The following is a 20,513-nucleotide window of genomic DNA, read 5'->3' on the forward strand; positions in this document are numbered from 1 at the left end:
CCCTGGTTCCTAATACACCGACAGTTGGGTTGTGCAGTGCCGACACGGTGTGCTGCACACTCAATCTAGGCATGGTCCGACGCCTCGTACCATATCTGAGCCATGTCTACAGTGACATGTCTCATGTCAGTTCAGTAGACACGACCTATTTAAACAGCTTTAGCCTACCGAACAAGAAAAAGAAGAGGTGGTCAATATTTTTGTCCTTGTCACAAAACATCTCCTGTCACCTTTCCACCCCTTCTCAACATTTGATCTCAATAGTCAGAGTTTTTCTATTGTTAATAATCCATGTGAAAATTCCTCAACTTTGTCTTTCAGAACTTTTTTTCTTGCAAATTTTCAACATGCGCTTGTAACTCGCGCAAGCCTTCATAATTTTTGCAGGAATTTGTTGGATTATGATCGCTACAATCCTACTCCAAACAGCCAGACAGGTTATACTGTTATAGTTCTAGGGTGCGGTTGTTGTGCCCTGCTGCGAAATTCAGTTGATTATGGCATCTTCAATAGTTCAAATGCCACAGCAACCTCACAATTCACGATTACCTGTTACGAAACTGAAAATATATACACACGTTTCAAAAGTCACCGCGATGCATAATGGTGCTTGATGCTTCTAGCGTAAATGCACAAGGAACATAAAATCGCTTACCAAAGGGAAGAGAGGTCACAATAAAGTAGCTCATGAACTCGCTCAACATGCTTGCCGACAATGTAGCTCGGCAGTGTTGTTGCCGGGTATTCCAGAATGTATTGAGCATGTAGAGCTATGAGATTGTAACGCTACTATTTTTAATTAACATATAGAACGATTTTATTCGCCAAAAAAATCTCGAACTAGACTGTTCGAGATGTAGTATGGGAGGCTGCACGTCCTCAACCTAGCATCAATCACCAACAATGAAAGGGTGGTGAATACGGAATAAATTAGGAACCACCTCTTTATACGGTGGTGAAGGCATGAGAATACGACTCCACCAGGGTTCAAATCTTAATTTTTGTGTGTCACCTTTTAATCGCAAAAAATACAGAATAAATTAGCTCAAAGGAAAAAAAGATAATACCTTATGCTAAACTGTGTCATCCCTCGACCAACATAAACACAGCTTCACCAACTGCGATGACAAATGTTAGGCCTCACTGGAACAGACCAGGTTGGGAAACTAACCTAATACACCAGCATGCTGAACAGGTCTTATGAACAAAACAGCATGCTTTGGCATTGCTACTTTCCTCTAGATTAAGTCATCTCAGACAGAACAGATCCTACTGAGAACCTAACCCCCAATACAACCTAAGTAAAACTACACCGCTAGTGGCTAGTGCACATTCCAACAGCTCCAGGTCGCTGCCAGCGCGTCTTCAGTCTTCGCTCTTTTGCTGCTGCAACCAAGAAATGGGCGTGTGATCCTGTCGGGATTGGGCGTGGCGCACTACCACTTCAAGCTAGACTACCACTTCAAGCTAGACGATCCTGGAGTTGCAGTCTGTGATGGCTCAAATCCACCACATTTCATCAGAACAGAGGGTCCTGATTGCACCGGTGAAGTTGTACTTTGCAGCAGGCAAATATGTGCATCTGGCCATGTATAGGATGACAGGATGTCTGCGGAAACTATTTGGCAGCATACCAGCTCTTTGCACACTTAGCGTCAACAGCCAGGTCGACATTCAGGATGTTTGTTCCATAGAATGGTTTGGACATACACTCCACCACTATGGCCTTGGCTGTTTCAGCAGATTCTGTAGGCCCTTCCAGTATCACTTCATCATGCACCTGACAAATGCAGACATTGCAAATAATGTTTAAATTCACATTCAGACCAGGAATAGAATTATGTTGAAGGAATCAATGAGAACAATTAAGAGTGTTGTTATTGAATATGTCATAGTTGTTTGTTGATTTCACTTTTGTTTAGATCAAAGAAACCACGAACAGTGGCTTGCCCTGTTATTAAGCGGTACAGGTACCAGTGTCAATCAACCTAACTACAATGCTTAAAACAAACAGAAAATAAACCTGTAACAAGAGTCTCCAACCAAGCTCCTTAAGACGGGTATTTCTTTCAATCTCAAGCATTGCACACATAGCAACATCTGCTGCACTTCCCTGTGGATCAGAGAGATACTGCACATATTAAAAACTGAAGATCGAGTTTGAGCACCATAATTATTGAGCTACATTTAGTAGGACGTACCTGGACTGGTGCATTTATAGCAGCACGCTCAATATGACCTCTTTGACCAGGACCTACATGAGCCATCTTAGGAAAACGGCGTGAGCGCCCGAGCAAAGTGTAAACTTCATACTTCTCATGTGCAAGCCCCTTCTGCCTCTTTTGCCAAGCTTTAACTTCTTTTCTATCTCTATACCAGAGCTTGAGTGTATCCCTTGCCTCCTTAACAGAAACCTGGGGCATAACTCTGAAACTGGTTATGACACACATTTTTTAAGAATTTTGTACTGTAGCGAGTACAGACAATTGAAGGAAAAAACAACTAGAATACACTGCATAATAATAGAATTGACAATGACATCTAAGTATCTAAAATGCTAGAAATTTAAATACAGAGAGCTAATTTTCCATGTATCTCACAAGTTGGCAAAAAAGAAACTAAACGCAAACAAAGCATCCTCAGCAGCAGGACTCAGATCAAGTTATGAAAACTGCCATAGCACCCATCTATTGTTGCCTTGCTGGGTGAGTTAATGTGTAATGCGTAAAAGATTTACATCCGTTATCATTTTTGGATCAAACTTTATTTGGTGTAATCACCAAATGATCCTCCAAGAAGCAAAATGGTAATTTCCTCAGGATTTTTTAATCATGTTTCAGCTTTAGTTTTTGCCATTGGGTGGGCAGAGGAAAATTCATGCTACGCAGAGGAATACGGACGAAATGACAAAAGTGGAACCATCATATTTGTCGATACACATGATAAAAAAAATATTCACTAAAGTCAATTCTAAAAAGAAATGATCAATTACTAATCAAGTAATTTCCTGACATACTTTGATCACATCATTGACCCAACTATCCTAGTTCAAAATGCAGATGTAGGCTGGTAGTAATGAGTTTCATACCTTCCAATCCCGAGATAGCCCAACAGCTGTCTTTCCGTATGCAATGGAAAAATTAAGCATTTTAGCTTTCCTCCTCTCAGCGCCAAAAGCATCCTAAAATCAAAAACACTAAATTTGATTCAACTCCATCATAATTAGCATAGTATTTCTATTTCATGCTCTTATGTGATTCTGTAAAAATCAACGTACATATATCTCCTTAATCACATAATATACTATAATACTAACAGCAGAGCATGAAGCATTTAGCGGACTAAAAGTGTAACAGAGAAAACTCCTGCTCAATAGCAATTGATGAAAAAAATTGGATGTATCTTCTCTGTGAAAATACAAAGTCAGTGTCCTAATAAGCAATGTACAAGGGTACCTGCCCTTGCAAAAACTTATTCCTGTTATTTAAGGTTGACTACTGAGGATGCGCGGGCTCAAATATTTAGAGATAAATGTTGTTCAAGAACACACACATGCAATACAATTATGGCATTCTTGGTTCGAGGAATGCCCCATGCTAGGGTGAGTGGATCCATCCTGATAGAGTGGAATTCAACAACTTTTGTGCAATGGAATGGGCTATCCAACAAATTTTGTGGAATGACACCATTCCACAAGCGAAATAGCATTCAGAAGTTCAAAAATCCCAAAAGTACAGGAATGATATATTCCTATATCATTTTTTTAAAAGGAAATAATAATTTGATTGAATGAACTACAAACTGGGGAGATTATAATTGCATCAAAGTGCAATAAACAGATATGATCAAATAGAAGCCTTAAACAATTAAAAAATCACGCATAACTTCTAAGAAAAAATGATGCTGTCAAAACAACTAGTAGCACTTGAAGTACCTTCAATAGCGGCACTGGAGATTTCTCTTGACCAGGTTGAGGGTGCCATTCAAGAAGAACTTTCTTTTCATGAACAGCATCACGGATGTGCTGGTACATATTCATGGCTGTCCTAGAATGGAAGTCGCCACCAGCCTTGAAAGCATCCAACATGCTTTTACAATTAGTAAGATGGGCTAAGATCCTCAGCTCCAGCTACATTAAAACATGCCTTTAATAAGAGACTAAGAGTGAAATTGCTTAGGCAATTCAAGGACAAAAAAATTGACTATTGAGCACTAGTAACCACACCTGACCATAATCAGCAACAATAAGAGAATTTCCTGGAGCTGCAACAAAAGCTTGGCGAATCTTATACCTATCCTTTTCAAGGGCAGGTTGATTCTGCAAGGGAGACGTATTGAGTTCAATAAATAATATTGACCGAAAGAATAAAGTAATACTTTAGCAGTTAGCAATATTTACCAGATCTAAACTATATTGCAGCTAGAATTAAACCATTTGCCACTTCTGGAGCTAAAATAAAATTTATCAAGTGCCCAGATACACATGATTATGAAGCATATAAGTAGCTGCTGTTCATTACGTAATGAAGATTTCAATGTGCAACCTGAGGTTTACTCTATATAATGAATAGCGAGGTATGTAAAAAGTGAGCTAGGTAGGTTCATGATTTGTATCAGATTTCTATGGAGCATTTTATTTATATTGCCACTGGGGAATGCTGAAGCCTGAGGCTACAATCAGCATAGACATTACACATAACACATCCATTTTGGACCAAGACCTCTGTGAAACAGCTGCTTTAATACCAGTAAGCAAAAGTTGCCAATGTCCATTTGATTATTTTCTTGAATAAACTTGTAACTACCACTTGTTTGTCTTTTTCATCCTTTTCTTGTACAGTGATATATCATGCGCTTCATAACAATCCAGAGATGGTGATTCAGAAAAGCTCTTTAAAAATCCCACATAAACACAAAAGATGATGCATACCTGTAAATTTGGTGTTCGTGCTGACAAGCGTCCTGTCTCAGTATTGATATTTAATGAACAGTGAATGCGCCCCTCCGTACATGATATATGATCTCCCTATCATGGAGTAAGGGAGTTTTTTGATATACAACACATGGAAACACTTTGCAGTTGAATGTAGTTAGCTAAGCGTAACTGGTATCCTGACAAAAGCTAGCAGAAACACATAGTAGCAATGGTCTCACTCACAATCCACACTAAAATGTCTCGGCATGATCATGGTAGAATCAAAGTATAAAAAAAATATACAATCACACGAATAACTGAATGCAACCATTATTTTGCTAAAAACAAATTTACAAACAAAAATAATCCAAACCATCTAAAATTCTAACTTGATGGTGCAGACTGACACGTTTTGTGATGCATGCTGTAGCTTTCAGTTTCACAGCACACAATGCATAAGCATTTTGAGCTGGGAGCATGCAGCACACCAGCAAAACCTGATTTGCATTGTCAGTAAATGCCAGACATGCTGTCTCAAGGTACGTACGACAACTCATAAGATCAGCTGGCTAACCTGCAAGGGAAGAATGAAATTGGATATCAACGAGTCGATAGAACATATTTCACATAAAGCTGCAATTGCATGGCATGCTTCCTTTCCCTTCTTTCCTCCACCAAACGCTTCATATGATGTTCCATATGAGGAATTTTCATCTATATCCAGCTCGGGATCTTCTGAACCACCGGTATCTTCGTCATCCCCTTGGTTATCATCTATTGTGTAAATATGTTCCGTGGGTATTTTACCAGCCAAACTTCTCAATGCATCCCCACTGACTGATGGCCAGCCACTCGGGGTGAACATATCGATTTTCAGATCTTCCACGATGCTGCAAAGTTTGATTGTGCGATACTTTGAAGTCTTATTGCCATCTGCAGCTACACTTTCTTCATTTGGTACTTTAAAAGTTTTACTCAGTGGCCAAGTTTCACCAGATTTATGTCTGTTACAAAGGCAACAAAGTTAACACTTCTAGGATTTATATAGAAGCGATGTGAAAGAAAGCTTCAGTTACCAGTTTCCTAGGTTATATGCACAATCAATTACTAGAAATACAAACGAAAAGCAAAAAGATTCAGTTTACTTCTTCCTTGGATATTACATACACAAAATGATTAGCAGGCACAGGAAAATTCAGTTTCCATTTTCCCTTCTCGCTCTTAAAAAGATTGTGGATGCTCTCATAACTGGATAAAGGCCAATTACCATCCAGCTTAGGGCACTGGGCCATGTATCCCTCTGTGCATAATGTTAGGAATAACTTGTATTCAATAGTAGCTCCTAGGGGCAATATATAGAGTACATAAGGGAGTATATGATAAAGACCTAACCTATACATAATGGATAAGGACTCTATATTCCTAATACCACCCCCCCCCCCCCTCAAATGCAAGGCGTATGGGGTATGCAACAACGTTGCATTTGAAAGAGATAACACTAAGCAATAAACTTAGACTAATACATCCAAAAATTGTCTCGTCAAAGCCGTCATAGAGTGGAGTCTTACAATTCTGTCAAATCAAGTCGAAGAAGTGCTAAGCGAAGTACGGGAGTAGAGTCGTGATGATGACAACAAAGAATGTCCTTGGTCGAGAATCGCAACAAAGCAACGACGAGTAGAAAGACAACAAAAGAAGTGGTCACTAAAGCTACGGAAAGACCAAGATGACAAAAGAATACCCTAGACCAAGGTGATGAGTAGCAAGACAACAAAAGAAGTTGCCACTAAAGCTACTAAAAGATCTATATGGCACTGTCGCAACTGTAACGATAGGAAAGATATAGACTTATTGACGAAGGAATATGTAGACTCACACGGCATAGATGAACTCAAAGAGAGACAGAAACTTGGAGAGACAGCGGAGTTGCAAAAACTCTAATACGAGACTAAGATACTAGCAGGCAGCAGTGGGAAAACAAAGGCTAAAAGCTAGACACAAGAGCACCCAACAAAGGACCCATAGTACCAAATCACAGCCTAGCACAGCAGCAAAACCACCCAAAGACTAGGACAATAGCAGCGGTAGCACAAAAAAACACTAGCAAGCAGCAACAAAACAAAAGCTAGCAAGTAGCAACACGCAGCACGCCAGCAAGACTAAGCCCAAGCACCAGAAGCCCATGAACCATCGCCAAAAGGTAGCCTATAGCAGTTGGCTACAACCACCTAGCATTAACCGCCACAACTAGACCATGGATACATGGATAAACGACTCGACTCAACCACACCTCATACCACCATCTTATTTCAAAGCGAGTGAAAGCGACCCATGCGGACACGACGACCCAACAGAACGGATAGATCTAGGAGAGCTGGCCGCAGTCAGCGATCTTCACCTCCTTAGAGACCTGCCCGAAGACGACGTGCTTGCCTTCAAGATAGGGGGTGGGTACGGTGCAGATGAAGAACTGGGACCCGTTGGTGTGCCCATCATTGGCCATGGAGAGCATGCTCGCGCTCGTGTGCTTGCGCACGAACTTCTCATAGGGGAACCCCTGCCTAGCTGATCTGGCGACAGATCCTAGCCGATCAATCCGCTTTAGGCGATTCGATTGGGCAAGCGTGGGCGGCGCTGGGAGGCTGGGTGACGCGGTGGGTAGGGGCACCGAGCAAGAGCGGGCAGCATCGGATCAGGACTGGCCCTGAGCACCCGAGCGGAGGGGCTCGGTCGGTCCAGAGCAGAGACGAAAGGGGGCAAAGCCGTGACAGGGCAGGAAGCAGGACCAGACGACGTTGGAGTCCGCGACGGCACGACAGGCAGGGGTTGGACCGGCGAAGACCAGCACCCATAGCAGGCGACCAACCGAGGCGGTGAATAGAAGGTAGAGGTCGGGAGTCCGCCTCAGACGTCGGACATGCGAACATCCGATGTGGCCTCGACAACAGGTGGGCAAGCAACTGAGGCGGCCGAATGGGAATCGGAGCTGGCAAGCGCAGGAGCACACGATCCAAGTGACGTGGTTGTGCAGAGCCAGCGAATCGGAGAAAACAACGACAGGATGATGGACTAGATCTAGATCTAGATCAAGAAAGAGAGAGGGGGAGCCAGCCGACGAGAGGGTGTCGACGACGGGTTAGATTGGATCAAGACAAGTTGCGACGTCCAAAAAAAGAAAACCTAGATGTGATACCATGTTAGGAATAGCAACTTGTATTCAATAGTAGCTCATGAGGTCAATATAGTATAGGATAAGAACTCTAACAACATATACGTAATGGATAAGGACTCTATATTCCTAACACATATGAATTGTGGTCAAAATAATGTGTTCTACAACAAATCACTACCAAAGTTACTATCGTTTTTCATAAAGATCCAAACATGAAGTGCACTCAAGAAGATACCATAGCAAAAAGGTATATGGAAATCAAGAAGGCTTTAATGAAGAGATCAGTACAAGATAGTACCTATTTTCAATGCCACCAAATAGAAGTTGGCGAATTTGAGTATCGCTATTCACATTCATATACTTGGCATCAGGACAATATTTAGATGCCCATTTCCGAAACTTATCTGCAGCTACTTCTCTTTCAGCAACAGCAGCTTTTTCTATCTCTGAAAGGTAAGCACGATCAACAAGCATTCCCTCTGTTTCCATCTTCACAAGAAGGGCACCGAAGGGACGCCAATACTCTTCATAGAAATCGTACATCGTTCCCCTGGGGCAACCATCAAAGATCCATTCCTTTGTTTCAAGCTTGCTTTTTAAGCTCTCATAAAGCCTCAATGTACTCATTGAATCTAGTGAAGAATAACAGATCCACAACTCTCTGTCTTCCCTTTGTAACTTTTCGACTGGCTCAATAGATATGATTTTCCCTTCAGATCCATCTTTTCTAACTTTTTTCCTACCAAAGATGGTTTTCATTGATGTCTTTCCAGCATAAGGTAAATCCTTTGGAACAGCATCCATGACTCTATGATCATTTGTAAGTCCTTCAAGTGAATATCCACCATCAGTTCTCCTGGACGAATCCCAAAGGCGTGCAAGATGCATTGTATCAGCATGAAACCCATCAACCTTGATTCCATGGTTCTCTATGACATGGCTATCAAAGCTATAGTTATGCCAAACCTACATGATCAAGAGAAAGTAGATGTTCACTTCAGACAATTCAAGAAAAACAAAGCTAAAAATAGTTGGTATGCAATGGCTTTGGCGGGTAACCAGGTATGGTTTTGCTGTTAGAAAGCCTGCAATTTTGTCATGTTGACAATCTTGTGAAATGGTTAAGGATAAAATAGTGAAGAACATCCAATTTGTTTCAAGTATAGTTTGAACAGTAAATAGAGCAATTCAGAAAGAAGTGTAGAAGTCCAATTCCAAACAACATATAAAAGGAGAAAAATAGCCATGAAGTTACTCCAACATGAAGAGGAAAAGAATTGCACCTTCTTGATGGATGGATCCTCAAAGAAAGGAGCAAACTCCATCAGGACATCCCTTCCACCATCCAGCACATCCACCCAAATGCAAGTTTTGCCATTTCCAAAATCAGCCACTTGTGTATTAGAATTTGATGAATATATACTAAAGCATATTACTTCTCCATGACCAACTGGTGTCTCTTCTTTGACAACAATATTTGCTACCTGCACAAAGATTATACTCCAATAATTAAAACTAAGTTTACTTCTGAGAATAGCTTGCTATCCTAGCAGTAGACAATGAGCATATTAGCTCATGCAACTAAGAGAAGTCGATACAGACAACAATCTTCAGCATTACTCGTGACATCTGACTTAGATTCTTCCATTGGCTGCGGTAGATTTTGGTACATTCATGAGGAACATAGACCAAACGCTTGGGGTCAGCAAACGACACTTCAGAATTAAACAACCTATCACCTTCAGAAATAAGCTTCTTGTGATAACTATGAAATCGGGACAAACACGGGATGTAATACATGGCAGATGACACTTCACAGTAAAAGGGCGTTACTCAACAAAACCTAATACTTATAAACAATGGAATATTTTGATGTCTTTGTAAAACAAATGGTGCGCCTTGGTGAATAAGGATGGACAACACAACCACTCTATAGGAAAGCAAATAAATCAAGCAGGGTTCTTTTTACCTCTGTGTCGCATGCATGAATAAAGCTCTTGTACTTTGTAGTAAGCAATTGAGCAGTGCTCCTAGCTGACTCAATATTGTCAACTACCAAAACTTTGTCATAGATGCCAGCAAGCGCCTTCCGTGCATTTGCAGATTCCTTGGACAAAGATGCTTTAGTTGAGAAAGATGGAACCACCTTTTTAGTTATGAGTTTATGCTCCTTTTCATCATCGACATCATGAGCCTTATCATCGAGCTCCAAAGTTGCCTCTGTATTAGAGATATCAAGCGGAAGATCCTCCGCCGATGAACAATCACGCCAAGGAATCTCCACCTTAGAGCCACTAGGCATGCTCAGTTGTTTCACACTATTATCAACAACATTAATCGGGGCTGACACAGATCGCGCAGGCTGATTTACCATACTATGCTTGACCAGTTCTGCATTGTCATGTCTATTTACAATTGACTTAGATGATACATGTTCTCTTAGATTATGCAAGGAAGGGTAGTTTAAACCCCTGTGATCTTCTGAGAGTTCATTCTGTAGGTTTCCAGCCCGTAGAGGAGTGGTGCCCTTATAGATATTATTTGTGACATTGTTGACAGTTCTGAGATAAAATAGCCTCCTGCTCTCCTCCACCCATTCTTGTGCACTGTTTTGCACATTTAAGTTGGCATAGAGTCTAAGCTTGAAAGCACTGCTTCCTCTAACTCCCATATCTGAGCTATGAGAATAGTCTTGCCTGTCAGCCAGAACGATTACCAAATTTAGAAAGCACCAAAGCAAAGTGAAATTCCTAAGTACTGCAAGACAGCTAAAGGGGAACATTTCAGGGAGTGTGAATCGCTCCAAGCTTAAGTGGACCACTATTAATCAGGCAGTGCATGGACATGTTCAAACAGTAATGAGGCTATAGAAGGTGACACCGTGTTCCCTTGCCTAACATAAGTAATGTCAATCGACACATCCTCTAATCAGTTGACAAAGACTGTATTTACATTAACCCAAACATGGGGCTATTCAGTTCGAATCGAAAGAGCAGGCCTCCTAGGACAATATTAAGCACAGCGATAACAACATGGAAAACGTAAATCCACCTAGGCATTTGCCAGGACATCACCCTCCGCACCTAGAATAGCATGCATATCATTTCCGGCAGAGCTAAGCACCACCTCCACAACCTCCTCTTTCCATTCTTCGAAGGGGACATCTCAACAACCTCCCAAAGGCCGCAACGAAGATTGAATAATTGAAACGCAACACAACACAAAATAAGAATGAATAAATCTCTGATCGGCGCCACGGCGACTACCTCCTGCATCCGGATAACGCCGGGGGCGGCGAGGGGCGGCGCCGGCGTCGAAAGAAGAAGGGCGAGGACGACAGCCACGGCGGCGCCGAGCCTGGGCACCGCAGCAGCGGGGCCGGCGCCGCCATGGACCCCACGAAGTGCCTCAGCTTGGACGCGGCTCCTCTCCTCCCCGCAGCGCCGGCGCCAACCCCGCCGAGACCGAAGCCGCTGGGCGCCGTCCTGCGCGACGCGAAGCGAAGCGCGCGAGCGGGGTGGAGGGACACAGGACGCGTGTCTAGAGCTCGCGGCGGGACGTGGCGGGCGTGAGCATTAGAGCTCGGGCGCGAGACGTGGAGGGGAGGGGCCTATTGGGAAGGCCGGCGGAGCGGAAGCGGTGGCGGAGGCGGGGGCGGTGGGGAAGGGGAGGCGAGAGCTGCGGGGGTTTGGGGGCGACGAAGGGGGACGAGGGTTTAAGCGGCTGGTGACCTGGTGGTGGAGGTGGGCAGCGGCGAAACCCGTCTCCGTGGCTGGAAGGCGTGTCTCCACTACGGTAGCAGAAGACGTGTCTCCACTACGGAGGCAGAAGATGTATCAATCAGTTGGTGACTATACTGGAACTTTTAAGTTTCAGTTGATGTATTGCAGGGACGGAGCTGGAATTATTTTATGGGGATCCAACACAAGGTTATCACTTATATAATGTAAAAATGCAATGTTTGCCTTTGTTGTTTTTGGGTAAAAAACTGTATAGTCATATAATGTACCAAAATTAGTAAACGCGTGTTTACGACTTATCTTTGGTCAAACTAAAATAATCCAGTCTAGCTAAATTCCCAAAAATTAGTAGTCAATAGTTGTTAAAATGTGTCATTAATAACCATTTAGGGTGCCAATGGAAGTGTTCAACTGGATGTTGAATAGTAATATGACAAGAAAACAATTTCAGAACTTCATTGCACCTCTAATTTAAATAGTTGTTGGTAGAAGAAACACAAAGAAAGGAAGAAAAAGGAGTTGTGTTGTCTCTAATTCATTAACAAAGTATAAAACTCTAATCCTACTTTACACTTAAGAATACAAGAATATGATTAATATTCTATGCACATGTCTAACTAACTCTTTAACCTACAAGATTAATGCCATTTGAGGTATCAGGGGTTTGGAATTTTTTAATCATGGGGAAGCCAAGGCTTCCTCTAGCCCCTGTTGTCTCTGCCTCTGCTTTTGCCTCACTTCTGTGAAAAAATGATGGCATGTGGGGTTTTAGGTCAGTCTCTCCCTCCAACTCTACTTGTGTGTGCTCGACTATGAGAAGCATCGCTTCCAAAATCCATGTGGCAACTTGGTTCCTCGTAGCGGCCACATATGGCATTCAAGAAGGTAGCAACATAGAAGACCTAGGTGTCGAGGTTGGGCCTGCGACCAATCCAGACTCGCAGAAAAAGCATGGAAAAGCAAAAGGATATTGTTGTAGATAGGAAAACTGGATGTAGTGGTGGCTTTGCCAAGCTGAGGTAAAGTTAGATGATGAGACTAAAATTATATTTGAACTTGGGCAATTTGTCCGATCACTCAAGAAAGCTCTCATCATCTACCATGTGTCTATTGGGGTGATAATGCCCGTGCTTCTTCGTCGTATCCAGTAGACTAGTTAACTAACTCCTTGCAGGATTGCATCTATTGGCATATGACGACCGGAAGGTCAACTACAACTCTATGAGACTTGAGGTTTCATGCAACAACAATGTGTTTTGAACTATTTATATTGAACACCATAGATTTAAATACATCGTATTGTAGTTGAAAACCTACAAGAACAAGTGACTCTAGAGTGGCGTAAATGGAAGAAGGCAACTTGAAGAAAGTTGTTAAGGTCAAAGCTAGGAACATGCCTGAATTTTGGCAAAAAAAAAAGCAATTAGGAAGCTATATTACATATATACAGAGGAGAAAGCAATGATATTTGATGAAAAATTCGTTTTCTAGCTCACACAAACCTCCCACTCAGTCTAGTATTTTAATATTTGCTATTACTGACCTTTAGTTTTTATATAGAACAATGCTTTGGTGTCACTGTCGATGACTCCAAACACCCATCTCTAAAATCGTAGCTCCACCAATGCCATCAGCCCAAACACACAACATATACTCGGTGCTTATTTGGGCGTTTCCTCTTATCATGTTTGAAACGCAGAAAGTATACAAAGGACATCCACGTTCTAAGAGAGGCAGAAAAACTAAATATTTATATACTATAGTCCATATTAGCACAGCCGGATCCGTGGCGCAATGGTAGCGCGTCTGACTCCAGATCAGAAGGTTGCGTGTTCGATTCACGTCGGGTTCAAACCCCCGATCCAAATCCGGATCTTTTTATTTTTCAATTTTGCATTTACAACCGCATTTTCCATTTTTTTGTTCCACCCAATTCTTCGATCTCCAATGCTCCGTATCATTTTCTCAATCTCTCCCACACAAAAATGGAAGCGAAAAAGATTTGCCTTGCTGCAGTCCCATCACTCTCACACTCACTTTTCTCCTTAAATTTCCACACAAAAAGAATCTCTTTTTGACGAAACGAAAAGAAGGATCCGAAGAGAGCAGAAGCCATGGCGGTGGATCCAAGCAGCGCGGCGCAGGCGGCGACGCGCCGGAGCGAGGAGGAGACGGCGGCCTTCTTCCGCTCCGCGCCGCCGCTCCGCGATCGCGACCGTGTCGGCGCCAGCATCGCCGACTTCGTCGCCCGCCACTCCGCCGGCAAGACTCCCATCTCTCCACTTCGTCTGCCCCCTCCGCGGCTCGGCCCGGCTCCGGTTAAGGAAAAAAGATCGGATTTTGACGCGCGAGCAGCGGGTTCCTGACCTCGATCGCATGCTGCAGGGCGCGGCGGAGGAGAAGGTCCCGCCGGGGTGGTCTGTGTCACCTCCGGCGGCACCACGGTGCCCCTGGAGCAGCGCTGCGTGCGCTACATCGATAATTTCTCCTCCGGCCAGCGGGGGGCGGCCTCCACCGAGTACACACACACACCACGCCCTCTTCTTTTGCTTGCCACCGCCCTGCTTGTTGTTAGAACTGATCGTGCAATTGTGGCAACCCGGTTTGTTGCTTAAATGCAGGTATTTTCTCAAGGCGGGCTACGCTGTCATCTTTATCCATCGCCGGTGAGTCCTTCCAGTCTGAGAATTTGTCATTGTTAGTGTCTCCAAGAGGGAACTAAAGTAGCTTCGTGCTCAATTTTTTCCGCTGAAATTGGCACTGCAAATTGGGTTTCATATTATAGCTAGGCAGGGCTTGTGAAATCCTCAGTGTCAAATGTTCTTTGTGTAGTTACCTGCAAGCTGTTCTATTTCCGTTCTGAATGCCAGAATGCCACAAAGTTGTGACACTGGCGCCTCTTTGCAGCGGGAGCAAGCAACCGTACTGTAGATTTCTTCCAGAGGATTCGTTTCTCGATTTTTTTGAGCTCAGTGAAGAGTCAGAGATCCAAGGTTTGGAGTTTGTAATCCTGAATTATCTATGTCATGCAAACTGAGCCACATTTGTTTAAATGAATATATGAATGGTTTATATTGCTTGCCTCCTTTGTTATTTTACTTCATTCTTCTACTGTAGTTTCAAGTAATCTTTAAATGAATATATGTTTTCTACTTTTAAAACATCAGTTCTTATTTAAGTACCACATCTCAGTTCCACAATCTCATTCCACGGTGGTCAAGGCAGCGATCAGTAATTATCGCAAGGTAGATATATGCACCTCCATTTGTATGTCGCTTACTCTTCTGATGCATTAGCTGCAATTCAGATTGATATGGTACCATGGCTATGTCTTGTGTTCATGATTGCAGGTGATTGATGAAGGCCTGCTTCTGAAACTTCCCTTCACTACAATTTTCGAGTACCTTCAGGTATTCCAAACCTATTTCCTACCAGTGCATGTTGCCAGTTCTTATTGCTTTGTGTATAGTGTCGGTCTCACGTATCTGTTCTTGCTGTCCATATTACATTTTGTACCTTGCTGGTTTATTGGTTCGAGTATTGTTCAAGATTTCAGCATAGTTTAAGGTGGGAAGAAGGCAATTTGAGTAATTTTTTGTGATGCAAGCAGTCTCAGTTATCATATGTGTTGGCAATTATTCTATTTCTTTTGTTTTAGACACTAAAAGCTGAGCTATATGTGCATGATAGCTTAACCATGTGAATGATGTTATACTAACATAAAATCTGACATGTCTGTTCTTTTCTTGTTTCCAACAGTTACTACAAATGGTAGCCACTTCTATGAATTGCTTGGGGCGCCACGGAATTTTTTATCTTGCTGCTGCAGTTTCCGACTTCTATGTTCCTTGGGAAAGCATGGTAGGTTCTGTCTTCCGATAATGTCTTCATATATTCATCATATTCGAGCAAACCAATCAACTGCTTGCCCTTGGAGCACAGCAGGGTTAGATTTGAAGCAGTGGGTGCATATCTGAATATCATACCGTTAGGATTCTAGACTGGCATTGTCATTGCACATCATAGGAAACAATACATGGTTTTTATATTTTGCTTCCTCCATTTATACAAGAATTATCAAGGTTTAGCAAGTCGCTTGGTTCACGGAAACAAGTTTTTTGACTGAAGAAGCTATGTGAAAACAGTCCGTTGAAATTATGCCCTTGATTATTTGTGTAGTCCTTGATATGCCTTGATGTTGCTGATCCTTCTTTAAGATATCAGTGTCCCTTGTACGTGCTTCATGCTAGGCTTCTGTCATGACATGGAAAACTTGAAATCCAGGAAACTTAAGCATAATATGATTCTTATGCTACCTGAATTGCTCCAGACTCCTTTGTTTTCTGATGTTTGAAAAGAGCTCTTCGCATACTAGTTGGTGGATTGGTGCAGGCATCAGGGCACATTTATATACCTATGGTGGCGTTGCATTAGTACTTGGTCGCTAGTGCTTGTTGAGAGGATAGTTGATGCAAATTTTAGTTAGATACTCAAATTGTTTTGTCACCATTCCAAGGTTCCATTCCCTGTTCCTCCCTGACACAAATATTTTCACAGGCTAAACATAAAATCGAGTCAGCAGGTGGCCCTTTGAACATGCAACTCAGCCAAGTTCCAAAGATGCTTTTCAACCTCAGAAAACATTGGGCTCCTTCAGCATTTTGTGTATCCTTCAAGGTTAGGTCTATACTTCTATCTTTTCCCTCACTTCATATGGAAGCTAATGATGTTCAAGCTCTTTCCTACTATAAAGAAAAGTAATTCTTTTCACTAAATCTTCAGCGTGTATTGTCTTCCTATGTCCAAATCTGCCTTACCATTTGTTCCTAATGCTTGCAAATTGCAGCTCGAGACAGATCCAAATATTCTTCTACAGAAGGCGGAGATGGCTTTGAAAAAGTATGGTATGAATGTTGTGGTGGCCAATGAGCTTGCAAACTACAAAGATGTAGTAGTGATGGTCACAAGCAGAGGGAGGAGGACCGTGAGCAGGAACAGCAAGGAGGAAGACCTGGAAGAACAGCTAACCGATCTCTTGGTAAAGATGCACTTGGAGCACATTAAACAGCCCAATTCAGAGGACCATCAAACACGTGCCAGCTGAGATGGTTACATACTATTGTGGTGACGGCAAAGTTGCTGCAGAGTTCACCTGGTTCACCAGATGCTCAATGTGCTGCAGCAGATGAATACCAATTCTACGAGTCACACCAACACGCAACATCTATACGTATTTGAATTTGAATGTAAGCTGGCGTTGCAATGTCACTGTTCTTGTAGCGCAGCTGGGGCCCCATATGATGCGTGTAAGTCGGAATATGGCACAGGAATAGTAGATTGATTATGAGGCCAATAGGCAGGTTACATATATAGGCAAGGAAGACCAGGTTGGTTTACAGAAATCATGACCACCGTGGGATATCCTTGCCTAATATAGAAGATTGCCTAATATAGGAGATCAACTACTATAGCATGCAGCCCAGCCACCAGGCGCATGGCCAGCCCTATAGGTGCTAGTCTAACATTCCCCCACAGTCTGGTCGTCAGCCACGTTGCACGTTCAGACTGGACCTGAACTCCGTGAACACTGAAGAGGGAAGCCCCTTGGTGAAGATGTCCGCATACTGAGAGGAGGTGGGGTCATGCAGGACACGAATATCTCCAAAGAATGTCTAGCATGTACTGTCGCTGAGAGAGGAGAAGTCCGTCACCACTTCGCTGAACATGCATACCGAGGAAGTGATGCAATTCACCAAGGTCTTTCATGGCGAACTCGTGCTGGAGAGCTGAGAATATCCGCCGAAGGAGACCATGTGAGGAAGCTATGAGGACGATATCATCCACATAAAGCAACAGGTAGGCAGTATCTGATCCGCGCTGATAGACAAAAAGTGAGGTGTCCGACTTAGCTTCAACAAACCCAAGTGAGAGCAAGTATGTAGCCATCCGATTGTACCAGGCACGAGGGGCTTGTTTGAGGCCATACAGGGACTTGTGCAGGCGACAGACGAAGTCCGGATGAGCGGAGTCCTCAAATCCTGACGGCTGCTGGCAGTACACGATCTCATTCAGATGGCCATGCAGAAAGGCGTTCTTTACATCGAGCTGATGAACAGGCCAACGGCGAGAAAGAGCCAAAGAGAGCACTGTGCGAACTGTAGCAGGCTTCACCACAGGGCTGAAGGTCTCATTGAAGTCAACACCAGGCCGCTGGGTAAAGCCACGGAGTACCCAGCGTGCCTTATACCTCTCAAGGGAGCCATCAGACTGAAGCTTGTGCTTGAAAATCCACTTGCCAGTGACAACATTGGCCCGAGGTGGGCGAGGCACAAGATCCCAAGTGTGATTCTGCAAGAGGGCACTGTGTTCCTCTTCCATAGCTGCTCGCCAATTGGGGTCGGCTAGAGCACTGCGGAAGGTCTTCGGCACCGGTGACAGGGACGCAGTGTGATACGTAGCAGGCATCCGAAAATCGCTCTTCGAACGCGTAGCCATGGAGTGCTGATTGGTCACTGGAGGGACCGCAACAGCACCCTTGGGCAGCGGAGGAGCGGGCGCTGGTGGAGAAAGCGCAGGCTGGCGGCGCGTGTACTGCTGGGTGAAGAGACGATCCGGCGGAGTGGTGGGAACCCAGGCGGGGGTCTACGCGGTGGTGACGGCGATGCTGCCCCAGGGGACAGGGAAGCTGCTCGAAGTGCCGGCGGGACGTACAGCCGCACAGCACACCCCGTGCTGGACGCAGGAGAGCCATCGGTGGCCGCGCGTGGCGCGGGTGAGGAGCCTGCTAGGGTCCCCGGCGAGCGCAGCGCAGGGGGGATGTAGAGCGCGGGCGCTGGCACCAGAGGATCAGCAGGTTCCGCATCAGGGACCGTGGGCGTCCCAGGCACAGTCGCAGAGCGACCGGCAAGGGCGCTGGTGGCAGTACCTGCAGACAGAAACTTGTGCAACGGTCCAATAGGAACGGGCACATCGTCAGTGGCATCAAGAAACTCGAAATCGGAGGAGGTGCGAGGACCATCGCGCTCGGCAAAAGGAAAGGCATTCTCATCGAAGATGACATGCCTCGAGATGATGACTCTGTTGGAAGAGAGATCAAGACAGCGGTATCCTTTATGATGAGCGGAGTATCCAAGGAAGACGCACAGAGCAGACCGAGGACCGAGTTTATGTGGGGTGGTGGCAGACAGGTTTGGGTAACATTTGCAACCGAAAACTCGCAGATGGTCGTATGCTGGAGGCTTGCCGAAGAGGGCAAGGTACGGCGTGGAAAACTGGAGAGTTTTGGTGGGCAAGATGTTGAGCAAGGAGGTCGCCGTGGAGAGTGCCTCGACCCAGTAGGAGGAGGGCATGGAGGCCTGAAAAAGCAGGGAGCGAACGACATTATTGATAGAACGAATAATGCGTTCAGCTTTACCATTCTGAGGCGAGGTGTATGGACAGGACATGCGAAGTTGGATGCCTTGCGTGAGGAAGAAATTGCAGGTGCTAGAGTTGTCAAACTCCTTCCCGTTATCGCACTGGACAGCCTTGACTTGGGCGCCAAACTGGGTGGACGCGTAGGCGATGAAGTGAGCGAGCGTGCTGAAAGTGTCAGATTTAAGACGCAGAGGAAAAGTCCACAGATAATGAGTACAATCATCAAGTATAACTAAATAATATTTGTATCCAGAAATACTGACAACTGGGGATGTCCATAAATCACAATGAATAAGATCAAATTTATTGGACGTACGAGAAGTGGACACATGAAAGGGCAAGCGGACATGGCGCCCTAGCTGACATGCATGACACAAATCTGAACAATCCTCAATCTGACAAGAGACACTAGACGCAAGCTTGGATAACGCCTCATGACCAGGGTGGCCGAGACGTCGATGCCACAGTGGAGAGGCTGCCCGGGCGACAAGGGAGTGAGCGGCAGGAAGGCGCAGAGGGTAGAGCGGTCCGGAGCTATTGCACCTGACGATCTCGGTCCGAGACGGAAGAGCCTTCACAGAACAACCAGTAGGGTCAAACTCAACAGAGCAATTATTGTCAGTAGTAAACTGGCGAACAGAGATGAAATTCTTAATAATTTGTGGGGACACAAGAACATTATTAAGGCGTAAAGCATGTGGCAACTCTGTGGAACCAGTGGCTGTGACAGGAAGTATAGAGCCATTACCGACAATAATGGATGAAGGAGTAGGATACCGCGGGAAAAGAATATGTGAAAGAGAGCTGGACTGAGAGGTCATATGTGAAGTAGCACCTGAGTCGAAATACCACTCGTTGGCCGGCGGTGGAGTCAGCGACGCTGTGCTGAAGGCGGAGGCGAGGGCCGACGGATCCCATGAAGGGAGGCCGGTCATCAGGTTGTAGTAGCCTGGCGCGGCCCATTGGCTGCTGCTGTCGCTGGGAGTAGGTGCAACAGCCGGCTACTGCTGTTGGGCGAAGAGAGCCTGCTGCTGCTGCTGAGCCAGGAGAGCCTGCTGCTGTGGATGCAATGGCAGGGGCGCCAATGGAGGGCGAGGACCCCCCGGCCACATCTGGATCGACCCCATCCAGGGATTGTACGGGGTGGGCCAGTTCCTGGCGCTGGACTGTTGCTGCTGCGTTGAAGCAGGTTGCTGCTGCTGCGTGCCAGTATGAGGCCGCGAGCCTTGCCCACCACCACCGCCAGCATTGCTGTTCTTGCTGCCACCAC

General features: G+C 44.6%; 2 protein-coding genes and 1 non-coding gene across 5 annotated transcripts; 2 read left to right on the plus strand and 1 right to left on the minus strand.

The window, feature by feature from the left end:
• Positions 1-930: 930 nt before the first annotated feature.
• LOC133895874 (DNA polymerase I A, chloroplastic-like) lies at positions 931-11,755 on the minus strand. 3 transcript variants are annotated; one of them, XM_062336392.1, is made up of 12 exons: positions 11,354-11,755; positions 10,057-10,783; positions 9,371-9,571; positions 8,386-9,053; positions 5,490-5,919; positions 4,931-5,026; positions 4,226-4,318; positions 3,935-4,129; positions 3,089-3,181; positions 2,202-2,414; positions 2,024-2,113; positions 931-1,780 (listed from the first exon to the last, which is right to left on the minus strand). In XM_062336392.1, the coding sequence occupies exons 1-12, from the start codon at positions 11,476-11,478 to the stop codon at positions 1,619-1,621; spliced, it is 3,093 nt and encodes a 1,030-aa protein (XP_062192376.1). In that variant the 5' UTR covers positions 11,479-11,755; the 3' UTR covers positions 931-1,618. The 3 variants fall into 3 exon arrangements, with proteins under 3 accessions (XP_062192376.1, XP_062192378.1, XP_062192377.1); XM_062336394.1 differs by lacking the exons at positions 931-1,780; positions 2,024-2,113 and having other exon boundaries at positions 2,269-2,427; XM_062336393.1 differs by lacking the exons at positions 931-1,780; positions 2,024-2,113 and having other exon boundaries at positions 2,269-2,433.
• Positions 11,756-13,607: 1,852 nt separating this feature from the next.
• TRNAW-CCA (transfer RNA tryptophan (anticodon CCA)) lies at positions 13,608-13,679 on the plus strand. Its single transcript has one exon. It is a non-coding gene; the product is annotated as a tRNA-Trp (tRNA).
• On the plus strand, positions 13,622-17,159 carry LOC133895850 (phosphopantothenate--cysteine ligase 2-like). The gene is made up of 9 exons (XM_062336370.1): positions 13,622-14,089; positions 14,213-14,345; positions 14,449-14,493; positions 14,735-14,820; positions 15,020-15,072; positions 15,178-15,237; positions 15,587-15,688; positions 16,385-16,504; positions 16,674-17,159. Exons 1-9 carry the CDS (start codon positions 13,942-13,944, stop codon positions 16,929-16,931), a joined length of 1,005 nt encoding a protein of 334 aa, XP_062192354.1. The 5' UTR covers positions 13,622-13,941; the 3' UTR covers positions 16,932-17,159.
• The last annotated feature ends 3,354 nt before the right edge of the window (positions 17,160-20,513 follow it).

This window comes from Phragmites australis, chromosome 16 (genome assembly GCF_958298935.1).
Source record: "Phragmites australis chromosome 16, lpPhrAust1.1, whole genome shotgun sequence".
Classification (NCBI taxonomy): domain Eukaryota; kingdom Viridiplantae; phylum Streptophyta; class Magnoliopsida; order Poales; family Poaceae; genus Phragmites; species Phragmites australis.

What these genes read in the sequence shown, in the direction of transcription:
- LOC133895874 (XM_062336392.1), bottom strand. Translation starts at nt 11,478, where the DNA reads ATGGCGGCGCCGGCCCCGCTGCTGCGGTGCCCAGGCTCGGCGCCGCCG. An exon ending in CTCCAGTGCCGCTATTGAAG is followed by an intron (nt 3,182 to 3,934) that starts GTACTTCAAGTG and finishes TTTTGATTTTAG; the next exon opens with GATGCTTTTGGCGCTGAGAG. An exon ending in GTTGGAGACTCTTGTTACAG is followed by an intron (nt 1,781 to 2,023) that starts GTTTATTTTCTG and finishes TGCATTTGTCAG; the next exon opens with GTGCATGATGAAGTGATACT.
- LOC133895850 (XM_062336370.1), top strand. Translation starts at nt 13,942, where the DNA reads ATGGCGGTGGATCCAAGCAGCGCGGCGCAGGCGGCGACGCGCCGGAGC. An exon ending in CAATTTTCGAGTACCTTCAG is followed by an intron (nt 15,238 to 15,586) that starts GTATTCCAAACC and finishes TGTTTCCAACAG; the next exon opens with TTACTACAAATGGTAGCCAC. An exon ending in ATGTTCCTTGGGAAAGCATG is followed by an intron (nt 15,689 to 16,384) that starts GTAGGTTCTGTC and finishes ATATTTTCACAG; the next exon opens with GCTAAACATAAAATCGAGTC.